The 14,048-nt window shown below is 43.2% G+C and overlaps 1 protein-coding gene across 1 annotated transcript in view; it reads right to left on the reverse strand.

The window, feature by feature from the left end:
* The window catches only part of LOC130584795 (carbonic anhydrase-related protein 10-like), a gene marked incomplete at its 3' end in the record, with an annotated part of 68,139 nt that overhangs the window by 24,865 nt on the left and 29,226 nt on the right, over positions 1–14,048 (reverse strand). The window contains exon 2 of the mRNA XM_057384997.1: positions 10,092–10,166. Within this exon, the coding sequence (XP_057240980.1) occupies positions 10,092–10,166 (75 nt within the window). The remainder of the gene's footprint in view (positions 1–10,091; positions 10,167–14,048) is intronic.

A 14,048-nucleotide genomic window follows, 5' to 3' on the forward strand; every position in this document is an offset into this window, starting at 1 on the left:
TTTTTTTACCAAACTAGGCGTAGGAGCTGCATGAAGAATAATGTAAAACAAGCTAGGATGAAGTATTCAAAATTCTACCTAAAAAGAGATTTTTTCTGGAGATTGTTCTTAACTGGGACAGTAAATCCAAGGCTTTGGCAGTGAGAATGATGTGACCATGGCCCTGAGACAGCCAAAGGRAAGGAATTCCATGGCCTTCACCATGCTCTGGGTGAGGCATCACCTCCTCCCTAAAACCAAACCACCACAAGCCCTGCCCTCACAGCAGAGAGSCCATAAACATAAAACTACAATGAGCAATAAAATCTTGAGAGACTGGTTTCGCTATTGCCTTAATTTACACTCCTGTTAACCAATTTTAAATGCACATTAAAACACCAAGTAATCCTGAAGATGTCAGWGTGTGGATAATAGAGCCTGCCAAGGCCATGCAATGAAAATTATAGGATATTTCCAGCCATATCCTATTAGACTTCAGTCATTTATTATTTGTTTATTAAAGAGATCCTCACTGAGAGGGGGAAAAACCATTTGAAGGTGGTCAAAATGCTGGATGGGAAAAGGAAAATGGAATGTGAAATGCCCTGGGATGCACCCGTGGAAGGGGATTCTGCAGCCACAGTTTGGAAATGCAGGAAGGTTGACTCCATAATCTGAGATGTTCCCTCCCATGTCATATGCTGTGCTCTGAGTCACACAGAACAGCTAAATCCTGCCGTTCTAAATTGGGACTAAAGCTGGGAATTAGCCATGGCTCCCAGCTGCATCCTGAGACGGCTTTTGCTGCACCTGACTGAGATTTAGAGGGRCAGCTCCTCCCAGAGCTGAGAATCCCCTTCCTCCTGCACCTTCTGCTGCTGGGGTAGCACCAACATGATCCCAGTGCAGATTTAATCCTCCCATCCAGCCCCTCTCCTCCACCCAAAGCAAAGAATACAGTATGAAAATGTGATTTCCTCAAAAAGCACTTTATTAATGTAATTGCAGTGTGAGCGCTCCAGAACAAAAGAGATGTGGAAATTTCACAGTGAAGTTTCCACAGCTGTGGAAATTTCACTGCACTTAAAGAACTTGKGAAGAGGTGGTTTTAAATAAAACCACTGTAAAGGGAATATAATCTAGTAAATATTGATTATTAATTTGAAAAAAAAAAAAAACCAATCAGTTCAGCTGGCCTTTATTCAAGGGATGCAGCATTTGTCTCAGCAAGCAAATCCCGCTGTTTCCAGTGTGACCTATTTTCAGACAAAAGTAATAACCCAGGATTTTCCAAACTGGCAGCAGCTTGCTTTTGTAGGGGCTGCTTCAGCCAGACTTCCTAATTATTCTAGTGCAGGGACAATGTGATGCCTGGATTTCAGACACAGATAAACTCAACCTGACCAAAGTATTTCCTGTAAGGAAGGAGAAAAACTCCCATTTCTTCATCATTTCACTGAAATTTCTTTGTTTTACTGACAGAGGTTTCATCCTTTGGGTTTGATTTTGAGCAAGAACAAGTGGCACTCCCAACTGTTGCCTTGAACTCAGATTATCCATCTTTTCCACACCTACAACTCATTTAATATCTGTAAAAYGACCTCTCTGAGTAAAGACCTTAATTCTTCACTAATCCCCCCCCAACAAACTCCCAGGTATTAAAGCCACAGGAAGAATAAATAAATTAGAGGAGGTCACAGAAGGGTCCATAAGAACCACCTCTGTACTGGGGTGCCCTGGTGTCATGGGAACAGCTTCCAGCATGCCCAGGTTATTTTCTGCTCCATCCCTGAGTGTTTTTCTCCGTGCTGGAGGCTCTGAAAGCTGCAGGCTGGGCTGGTGTCTCCAAACACTTATGAATTACAGCAGTGCCATTTGCAGCGTTGTAGTTAACGACCTGTCAGCTTTCCCATTATGATGTTATGCTGTTATTTTCAGGGTTTATGTCCTGACTATAAAGTTGGTGACTGCTTGGTCTGGAAACACTAATGTATTTTTTTTTTTTTTGTGTGTGTGTTTTATAAATATAAAATGAAAAAGCGCCCTCATGTAAAATCACTCTCTATTCATAAAGGTAAAAGGTGACAATTTTAAGTAATATTTTCAGTGCTAGAATGAAACAATCAATAWGATTCAGGAAGGTTCCTTTTTTTGGGCAGTCATTAACCATAATAATGCGATTTACAGCTCAGCAGGGGCAGCAGGTACCCGGAAATGCATTAAGGAGGTGACTTTATTTTATGGTGAGCTCTGTCGTTAGAGAGGATAAATCTTTCACTGACCACAAATAGCATGTGCCCAGAAATGCCATGATGGGGTGATGCTGTAGGATAGCTGTATTTTAATCTGTGTGAGCAACAGCAGTAAAACTCCTCCAAATAATAAATCCCACGTCCTCCYAGGCAGGCAGGTGGAAACGGTGAGCACGGATTTTGCTCCTGAGCGTGTCCAACGCACTCACGGTTCAGTGAATTCACAAATGACCTTCTTAGAGAGGTGCCAGGAGAGAGGGGAATTTCCACTGAGTACAAATGAGTGGTTTCAGACTCTCAAGTCTCCAGCAATCCTCTAATTGAGGAGCCTCAGGAACCCTACAAATGGACTTGCAGAAGTGCAGTCAGCTTAGCAGGTTACCGAATAAACGCCACGATCAAACAACCCCCTGAATCCGTATTTACAAGTGAAATCACAGCTGCCTACAAGCACAGCACAGGCATGCCGTAGGATAGATCCACTTTTAGGTAACAGCCTCATTTCTTTTCCTTCTTGATCTCTTTATTAGGCAGGGGACAGGGAAGGATTTGACAGGGAAGGTTTTTTTTTAGTACCAGTGACAACAACYAACAGGCAGAGCTCCTGTGTGTGACCACGCACAGAGCAGAGCTGTGATCTCACTTCCCAGGGGTTTATTTTAACCACAGGTAAGGCTGCAGCTGCAGTGACCATATTTTCCTCGGTAGGACGTGGCAAATTCTACCCTAAATTGCACTAATGAGCTGTACAAATTAAAAGTTGCACACTGAGTTTGTGTAAAGTCCTTGCTGGTGCTGGGTCTGCCACTGGTTTAACAGGAATCCTCTTCCTGAAGTCACTGTGATATCCTGATGTGAACACTCAGGGAAACAGGGAGGTGAATTCCTACCAACAGTCACAACTGCAATTGTAAATGTACAATTACAAAAATGGAATTCTTCATTGAAGTATTTTACAGGAGTAATTTTTGAAGTAGGATAATGACAGGAGGAGCAGCCAGGCAACATCTCAGTGCCACTCMTTATCCCTGTTTCCATGCTGTACTGCAATCCCTTCCAGCTCCATCCCATCCCACACAGATTTATGGCACAAGTACCCAAGCAAACATAATCTGGAGCTTTGTTACCCTCCTCTGCTTAACTCCAATTACATTCCACTGGGGAAGAATGTTATCAGCACAGAAAAACCAYATTCCTTATTATCCTCAGCGACTTCTTTCTTCCCAGGACACTGACTTATTTTATACAACACCATGAAAATCCATAAAGTGGGTTTTTTTACGTAGGAAGTGATGATTGCTACTGTTTTGTACTAAAACACGCTCACACCCACAACAAAACTACTACTGCAAGGTAATTAATAGCCAGAACTGCAAGTCCCTGCTCACACAAAGCAGCCATGGCAGATGTCATTACTCACTTTCAGCTTGGATTATTAGCTTAAAAAAGCTCCTCGAGCCACAGAGCAGACTCATTCTTCTGTCAGATCTCTGTGTGCTCCTCTCAGATGTGGACACCACCAAAATGTCCAGTGCCAAAGGTGTCAAGAACTGCTTAGAGACACCCTGGCAAGGCGTAAGATAAGATAAAACCTCCTGAATGTACCTCTACAGCCAACAGCATCATACAGGGGCCTTGCTCCCGACCCTTGGAACTTTCCTGAATAATCTTTTCAAGCAAGGAATGATGAGCTTTGAGTTATCAATGACTCAGAGCACTGTTCCAACTGCCTTTATACACAGCTTGTCAAGACTATCATGGAATGCTCTGGGTGATCTTAAACATCATCCAGTTACACCCCACTGAACCCTTTTATTRTCTATCCTTGGAATTCCTTCCTTTGCTTTTRGCYCWYAGTGAAGAACCTWAGAAAAGAAAGATTCTCAACACTARTCTTACMTTTTTATCCCAACCCCCAGTTTTTGGTGGTCCAGCTAAGGTGGTGCACAGGAACAATCCTTCTTTTTTTTTAAGCTAAAGTTTAAGAGGATGTGCTCATCATGGGATGGTGAGCTCTTGTAAGATCACAGAGGTGCTTGCCAGATTTTCACTTTTAAACCAGTTTAAAGTAGACTTAGGTAAGATTAAAATAATAAATTGCATTAAATTTGTAAAAAGGACGGTTACTTTCCCAACAGAACAGGTTTTCAAGGCTCTCCAGTGATTGTAAACACACAAAGTGTAGGACAGMAGATGTTTCTGGATGCTGCTCTCTGAGGAAATAACTGCCCAAATGGTATTTAATCTCTTTAATACTTCCTCCCAGCCAGGAGCCATCATTCATGCAGGCTTTGGTAGCTGCAGTTGTCTCAACAGCTCCTGGTATTGCACTGTTTTTTGTCCCTATAACCCATATTCAGTGTCATTGCCAGGTGAGCAGCACCTGCTTTAGGGAGGTGGGGAAGAGGATTTTCAACTTCATCGAAAAGTCCACGATGACAGGGAGTGCTCCTACCCCCAAAATGTTATCCAACCTGGCAGCAGGGTGTGAGGGACACTAATGGACATCTGCAGATCCTTCAGGCTCCTCCTCACTCGAAAATTCCTGACGGGGCACAGGGACAGCTCTGGGACAGCTGGAGGCACAGCAAGGTCCACTGCCACCTCAAGAGCTGTTTCCAAAAGGAAGGTTTGACCTTTGCAGAGCCTGGTGGGACCAGGAACAGYAGGAGGAGAACCTGAATCACTGGGTCACATTAGGATAACGAAGCAAAGGCCAAGGTACATCTGCTACACTCAGATTTTCTGTCCTGGACACCAATTTAACTGGGAGGAACAGCCACAGCTAAGAAAGACAATTAGGCTGTTAAAACAAAAGAGATGAGACCACAAGGAACTGTGGTTCAGGCACAAGTTTGTCAAGGTTTAAAATTTGAGGTTTTCAGAGTGCTTTGCTGCAGTTAGTTCACAGTGCTGGCCCTCAAGGGACTGAATTAGAGGAAAARCCATCAATCAGAGAACTGTTTGCAGTTACAGACCGTATGTGAGATGGTAAATTTATTTGAAAAGTTATTTGTAAAAGGAACTCTRCAGATGGGTGTTCAAAGTAGTGGGAAGGACCAGCTATATTTTGAGTTTCACAGTGGTAACAAAAGCACCTGTGAATGGTGATCCCCAGCCCTGAGYTGCTGGGGTGAGTGAGAAGGGGCTGTGGGAACCAAAACCAGCTACCACCAGCTGTTGTGACAGGGAAAAAGTCCACGCTGTATTTTGTTTAAATCCCATGTAGAAAAAAACCCAAAATGCCCAGACAACAAACAAACAAAACAAACCAACCCCCCCAAAAAAACCACCAAAAACAACCCCCCAAAAAACCCAACCCAACCCAAACCAACCAAAATCTCCCCAAAAAACCCACCAAAAACCAAACTAGTTTCCTTTCTAGCTACACGATTTGTAACCAGTCAAGTTTTGCAGAATCACCAAAGGAAGTGACAAACCAAGAAAACACCTGGTATGAAATCCATTTCCTCCAAGCTCCCTTTAACTGACAACCAAAGCTGAAATATGACATAYACTGACCTAAGCTCAAATCAATAAGTGAATGATTTCCAGAATCTCTGCAGAAATGAACTGTTCCGATACATCGCTTTCTAAAAGAAAAACTGCTATCATTGCTGCAATAAATTATTACACCTGGCTGGTTAATCCCYCAGAGTCAGCAGCAGACTGCAGGATTTTGAAGGGTGTGTGCAGGCTGTTGAAAGCATTGCTGCAGCCTCTCAGAGCTCAAAAATAATGCCAGAAGAGATGGTGTAGTTAAAAAAGTGAGCAGGGCAGGAGGAGCCATCAGCAGGGTTGGGTTTTATTATTCAAGCAGTCACCCTGAGTGACCACAGACCCCTCTGTGAGTGGGTTTGKAGTTCCAGATCTCTCCATTCCAAGCCCAGAATTAAAGGTGCACRGTTCTCACAGCTCCCTGCCCATTAGAGGCTGTTTTTGGACATGTGCATAAAGACATTTCTAGTTTAAAGAAATAATCTCGAAGATTGGAATWAARRAAAMWTCTTGTGAWAAAAGAAACCTTGAAACCCAGACARGARAAACCAGRGGCACCTGAACTGCCTCTGTGGGCCATAACCAGAGCACATGGGGACAGCAGGAGGTTCAAGGTGAGGTTTTGGCACTCATGATCATTGTCAATTGTTTCAGGCTTCCTTTCTCCTGTAAACCATCATGAAGTTTATGCATCTCCTCCTTGGAGGCAGTTTCTCAGTTTTTTCTCATTTTTTTCTGTTTTTTCTCAGTTTTTTCTCCATGTTCCACAGCCACTGCCTTGTTCTCAGCCAGGGGAGCTCTGCCAGCTGCTCAGTGTGAGGGCACAATCCCACCAGCAGGAGCCTTGCAGGAGCAGCAGGAACAAACCCCAGCAGMCTTTTCCCCTTTAGAGCAAAATGAGTTGAGGAAGAGCCACAAACAGGGCATTTCCATCCCAGAACCTCAGGGAAACACGTGGCCTCTGCCTGGTGAGCTGTGGCCAATTATGGATCCGAGTGGATGCAGATCTTCCTCTGGAATTGGAGCTGATTTACAACTTTCATTACAAGGAAGGAGAACATCATCTGCTCCTCCAGCAGTGTCGCCCATTATTTGATGGGATTCCTCCTGTGAGCTGAGGCTGGCACCAGCACCYTGTAAAATAAACTGAATTTGGCATCGTTCAGTTCATTCTCTGGGAAAGAAACACTCCTGTGTTTGTGCTATCACACAGTCCAAAATTTCTGTGACAGCACGAGGTTTGGCAAGTGAATTCTGTGATTCCCAATGAGATTTAACCACCTTTATACTCATGTTTACCAAAGCCCACATTCCTAATGGTGAGAAAAAACAGGACCAATGTGAAAAGAATTGATACAACCACAAAGATTATGCACATCTACTTGAAGTAGCAACAGTGGTGCAAAATAATTTGGAATGTGATTGTCTTGGTTGCCCTCCTTCAGTGACACAACATGTTCATAGCCACAGTCAAAGAAAAGATATGAAAAAGGTTATTCAAATGTATTTTAACYCATCAAGAACTACTTTGATATTCCACACCAGAAAAAAATCTATGTAGTGAAAGTTTGTAATAATATAAATTATTTGATTATTATGCAAATCACCTGCATAGAAGAAAGTATTCCTTCTTCATCCTTGAACACTCCCTGAAGTTTAATTTGGAACCTAATTTGCATTCAATTAACATTTTAAAGCTCTACTTACTCCCTTCTTTGTTTGCCTACATGATTTAAATCATAAGAGCAATTCTTTGCTGGTGGAGCAGGTGAGAGGTGGGAGAGCTGCACCAGCAGCAGAGACACAAACCCAGCCTGGCTTTGCTGAACTTGAGAACTCTGCACCTCTCTGGACACCAGCACAGACCTGAGACACAGCTCCTGCCAATTCCTAACACTGCCTTCTCTTGGAGCAGAAAGGGAATTTGGGAAAGGCACTGRGAGGGRTYTTGTACCTCMYYKCTGCCAAAATCCTCYYCTYCTGGGACACACACATCWCTGACTGCAGCCCAGTGGCTCACASCAGCAAAAAACYTGCACCCAGATRAACAYTRGAAAGGGATTTTAARTATTTTTTTTYCTAAAATCTACCCCGGAATATGGAGAGTCTGCAATCTGGGGAATGCRGTGAAGTGTGGTTTGATTTTATGAACTGCTCAATAGCAAATCTGCCCAGGATCCGGAGGTTTTTTTTTTAGGCCTTGATTTAAATGCTTCCAAACCAGATTACTAAGCAGAAAAACTTATGAATGGCACATTGTAACCCAGGCACRCTGTCATACACTCCTGGCTGCATTCTCACACAGCTCTACATGAAAGAAGTGAGAGTTCAAAGAGAGACAGGGACTTTGCTTTGAAGAAGGTGAGAAGTGCTCACCCAGCTAAAGCTGTGACAGACAAACTCCAGCAACTCCTCCTGGAGTGCTCCAAGATGTAATTGCCCCTCATTAATCATCTCTGTGCTCGTGGCAGCTCCAGAGCTGGATTCRTGTCAGTCACATCATCTGAGACACCAATTTGGAGCTGCAGTGACAGCTCTTGGACCAGCACTCCTCTTCAACATCTTCGGGGGCGTTCACTTCCAGCCCCGGGTCAGCACCAGCAGCTGGGGGAAGAAAACATCCTGGCAGATGGCTGAGGCTGTTTGCTTGGGTGCTCCTGAGCCTGCCTGGCAGCTCTCACCTTTCCAGTGCTAATTAWCATCTCGTGTGAGATCTGAGACGTGACCGCCACCGGCGCGGCAAAGCTTTACATGCACCGGCACATCCCGGGTGATGTGTTAGTCTGAGAGCACAAATGCAGCCTTGAAATGCTTTCAGTSTGGTTTTCAAAGGCTGCCCAAATCTCTAGGTGCTGCTGGGGAAAAAAAGAATGAGCTGTTCATAGTGTAAAGTCTCGTGGGATTTCTGTCTGAGGAGGAGGCTGAMAGGTTTGCAGCCCCAAATTCCCCTTTATGGCTGTTTCAGGGAGCTGGTCCTTGCTGATTGTCCGGAGCAGTCCTTGAGGATTTGTGCTGGGTTAACTGGAAATTAAACATGTCTGGATAATTCAGGGTTCACTCACAAAGTGCCTCTCCACACCAGTCTCAACTTCCTCCTTCCYAGAAGTTTTTGAGTCATCACCATCTCCTCATTCATCTTCCAAGGATGCTCCTAAACCTGAATTTATCCAGTATTAAGACCAGAACACCACAAGCATGACTGTATCACAGGTTTCCTAAAACCCTAACAATTACATTATTTTCTTCAACAAATTAAAACTTAGCAAACTTTTTTTTACATTCATTTTCTGCTGGGCATTTACCCGAGTTGTGCAGCTGAGGAAAGCTGAAATATCTGCAGAGCAGGTGATTATATTCTCCAGGCTTCTTCCCCTGCTGTCAACATTAGGAACTAAACATGCACAACAACACACTGGAGTGCTCTGACAGCCCAAACCAACCTCAAGTAAATCTGAAAAGCTACTTTGTGCTACATCAATATGTAATTAAGCTCCGGGCCTGTAGATTTTCACAACCATTTCGGTGCCAGAAACCTGTGGGCTGAAATATTTCATCTCATTTGCAGCAGAATCCTTAACAAGACAATCAGCATTTTGGGAATTTCGGATGGCTGTCAGGMTGTAACAGCTCTCACAGCAGTGAAAGATGAGGGTAGGTCAAACCTACAGATCCTCAGGAAAAACTCACACAACAGCCAAGCAATATTTTCTGTCATTGTGAGAAATAAGAATAATGGAGCAGTTTTCTTGGTGCATTCATGACAGAGCTTGAAGCACTACTTTACTTGTAAAATACAGCTAATATACACAAATTAATGCATMATCATCTCAATTGCACTGAAAATACATTGAACAGAATCCTTTTAGCTGCCTCTTGATGATTTATTTACTAAATCTCAATGAAGCCCAGTTATGATTTCACTTTTTTCKTATTTACTAAACAAAAATCATTGAAACTTGCACGCAGTGGGCTCCGGTCCTAATCTATTCACACAATTGTAGAAATGCAATTACCTGGAAGTGCTGCACCAGATARATCAATTCATCCAGTTAACAGGGATACTCTTCAGTTCTCCCTTCCACTTTTCTATACACAGAACACACAAAGCAGCATCATGTTGGTTTTTACTGAGCCAAACCAGGAATGTCATCAAAGTTCCCTGGAAAACATCCATGATCTTTGGATGATGTATTAACAGAAACCTTTCTGTGCTCCATTATAATGGGATATTGAGTATTGGTCAACCACAAATCTTCACCATGAATAAAACAAAAAAATCTTCTCCAAATCCAACTATATTAATTATAGTGAAAAAAGAAAAAAAAAAAAGAAGAAAGGCTAAAATTTAAAAATTACACTTACCTGGAACAAAGCTTCCCTGGACCACCTCCTTATAAGCCCACCAGCCTTCATGGATTTTTGGTGAATTTTGTTGAGCTAGAGAGAAATAACCAAAGAAACCATAAAATTAGGGCAACACATAGGATTTAATTAGCTAAATTTTAGGAACTCTAAACAGGGTACAAGAGTCACTCCTCGAGTTTCCAAGTGATTTTTGTTCAATTCATAGAATCATGCTGAACATCTATGTCTTGGAGAACCTTGTCCCTGCTCATCACACAGTAAAATAAACTCTGCTTTGGAAGAACTGATCATGAAGTTAAGAATTCAGGGAGAAAATGAGGATTCAGAGCATTATCAATGGCTTCCTTGMCATCTCTAACTCACTATGGGATWAAACTGTAGAAGARAAGAGAAAAGCTGCTCAGTGGTCAGTACCTGAGTCCAAGGTGTCTGACTGCAGAGCTGTTTCTCCCCTTCCTTTCCCAAATTTTCCAATAATCCCTCACTCTGAGTGCAAAGAAGTGGCAGAGCAACAAAAAGCTTTGGATAAAGTTTGCCCCTGATGAGATTTGCTGCCCAAATGACTCCTCTAAATTCATGAAAAGCCAGGAGCAGAAAGGATTTGCTTGGTCAGTTTGCTGCTCTTTATCCTTWCTTGTYGTTGTCCTGAGGGAAGTTGGAATYGGAGCAAATTTTGTGGTGAAAATGYAAAATCTCTGTGAATTGGAAATATTTGCAAAGGGCTCACAGACCGCACAGCAAGATCTCCATAAGGGAGAAGAGCTGAAATGCAAATATGTTCTGCTTTCACTTATATTTTGCTTGAATTGTTCCTATTTAAAGCAGCTCTCCCYGAGTTGCAGAAAGCTCAGTTACTTTGTGCAGGATTGACTCAAATTTTGGGGTTGTCTTCCTTTTAAAGACACTTTCAATCTCTTACACTCAGGCTAAAAGATTATTTTTTACAGAAAGATGCAGCTGCAGAAGATGCTGGATTTCACAGCTTTTTGCTGCAGTTYCAATTCTAAATCACACATTATTTACAAAACCCCACAACTACCCTGGGAAAAGTTCCAGCAACATAATCAAAATTGTTGCTGTCATTAAAAATCACAAAGAGGATGTGAAATTCAGGCTAAAAGGGATACGAGATGAGGACCATTACATACTGTCCCATCAAGCTACAAAACAGTATTTATGATTTAACTGACTGTAAATTGCAGGAACAAAAGCAAAGCTGAAGGTAATTAAATGCACTGACAGAAGGACCAACACTCTGCTTTTCCAAACTGCACCATGCCAGCGGGATGGGGTGCAGGTGGATGCAGATTTCTCCTTTTAGGGCTGATGTTGATGCATTTATTGAGTGGGGAATGTGTTGAATTGAAGGGACTGTCCCCCTGTGCACCCTTTGCAGCCTGCAATGACACTGCCTTCATTATTTCAGTTTTTATGGCATTGCCCAGAGAGCTCTGACTGTGCATGGCTTGGTTGTGCTGGACTGAACCATACAAACATTTGGAAAATGGCAAATCCCAGCTCACAATCAAAATGTCTGAGCAGAAAATTGTTCCTATCCAGGCTGAAATGTAATTTTTTGGATCTCAATGCTTGCTTTTATGTCCTCAGCAGGAGAAGTTCTTAAACATTTCAGGATGGTAATAGGAGAGGATGCTAAGAACTGAGACCCAACAAAACAGAGCCATAAATCTTCTACTTAAAATTTCCCAGAAAATTACMGTGCATCTTGTGCTCATAAGCACAGCTAAAGCTGGTTCAGCCATAGAGGCAGATGCATTTTAGAAGTGAGTGAAAAAGTTATACATATATATAGATAAAAGCAAGTTAAAACTTTGGGAAGGATGGCTATTTCCAAATGGAGCTGCTTAATGTCAGCATTAATGTCAGCATTCATCGAAATGTATACAATTGAAAAATATATTGCTTTTTCCCACTCTGGGGCCAATCTGAATGATACATGCCAGGTCCAGAAGAGAAATATAATCCATTATTWGGAGTTTAAATGAAACCAAAATCAAAAGACGCTGGCTCTGCAGTTCTGCTTCAATGTGTTACCCCAATACTTAGCATAGCTAATTCCAAAAGGAATAGCAGGAAAAATAAGATTTTGATGACATTTTTTCAAATCTGCTGCATTGGTAYGGAACAGACTGCATGAGATGAGCAAGAAAACCAGATTATCAAAGCTCTGCACTAAATAATTGGATGCTGGTGCAGTTGCTTCAGCTATCAGAGAGGAGCATGACCTGGCATCACTCTGCACATTGCACAGATATCAGACCCTTATCTCTTCAATCCACATGAAAATGGAACACGGAAAGCAACAATAACAAACCAGGCTGTTGTGCCCCAGCCCTGTCTAAGGGAGAGCAGAGCTGTGCTGATGTAGAGAGGCCAAGGCAGGTGGGGCTGCCAAGGGGCAGCTGGGGTGACAATCCCCAATGCTGTGCTCTTTCCTGAACCCTGAGACCTCAATGTTTTACACCAGCCCGGGCAAAACATCCTGCAAAGTAGCGCAGAGAGTGRCTGAACACAGATTTGCACTCTGCGGTGCATGTGAAATCCAGCCTGGCGCTGAGGATTCACTCAGATGGAGCCTACTGGGAGTTCACTTAAAAAGGGGAAAAGATTTATAAAGCTCTCATTTCTCTGAATGCAGACGGAAGAGGTCTGGTGAGGGCAGGGAGGGAAGTTTGTCTTCCAAAAACTTCCCCTAAACCATTATTTTGACCTGTGTTACGCAAGTGGGCAGGAGGGCTTACGAAAGGAGGCAAAAGCTGCTCCCTGTTTTTGAAACACAATCAGAGCCATACCTGGATTAGCAATGGAACAAGGGAATACAGAATTAGAACGAGCAGCCATATGGCCAGTCCTTGCTGGGAATGCTATCTGGGACACTCTCACCTGATGCACAAACACAGCACAGGCTCTCTGCAATGAGTGTTTGAACGCCCATCTGACACGATGGCTCCGTGCCTGAGTAAACAGGTTCAACCTTCTGGCTCAGGGATGGCTGCCAAGGAAAAGGATCCTTCATACGTGTCACCTCACGGCTTGTGAGAGCAGCAAAAGTCTCTCAGCATCCTTCTGATCTCAGTGAAGCTGTTGTACCTCCTCCTGCAGCTCTTGAGGACCATGAAAAGAGAACACGTGGGCTCTGTGCGCGGCCTCTGACCCTGCTCTGGTCTCACCACAATGCGGCAGCTCCTCGCTGCCAGGGGGAGACAAAAGGTCTGCAAAGCAATCCTGCATTCCTGAAGAGGGTTAAATATCTCAAAAACCCCCAACTTCCATTTGTGATACCTCCGAGGCTCCTGCTTTTACCACCAAAACCCAGAGCACGGCTTTTGCTTCCCAGAAACCGGTTCAGCGAGGCACGAAAACAAAGCAGCCCCTCCGAACAGACACTGAAGGTTACCTGCACAAGGAGCCCTGCAACAGCAATTTTTAGCAGCAGAACTTTATCCTGCCATTAGCAGGGACAGTCCAAAATGCCACACTCGCCCAAGTGCTGGAGGATATCGAATGACCTCCATTTGTGCAGCGTCTTTCCTCCCCCAGCACTGAAATCTCTGCTATCTGAGATTAGTAGCTCTGCTGATATAACACCATTATGTCAGATCTCTTTCCGTGCAGCTGCTGCAGAGGAGACAGGATATTTATTTGGAGCTGATCTGACACGTGTTGCTTTCATTCTGTCAGATTATCGTGGGCAYGTCCCATTGTGGGGAATAAAATCACAGAATGAATGCTGCAAATTGGGAAAAACAGGGAAAAACAGCATCGTGCAGGATGATAAAAATGCACAGTGAATGCAAACAGCAAAGGTGCTGATGCCCCATCAAGTCAGCAGTAAACTCTCCTCTCTCTAGCTTAGAGGCTAAAATGAGTAGCCTCATGTTTCAAAAAAAAAAAAAAAAAAAAAAAAAAAGAAAAAAAAGAAAAAGTACTTTT

The sequence above is a fragment of the Malurus melanocephalus genome, unplaced genomic scaffold (genome assembly GCF_030028575.1).
Source record: "Malurus melanocephalus ecotype Western Australia unplaced genomic scaffold, MMel_1.1 scaffold_767, whole genome shotgun sequence".
Lineage (NCBI taxonomy): Eukaryota > Metazoa > Chordata > Aves > Passeriformes > Maluridae > Malurus > Malurus melanocephalus.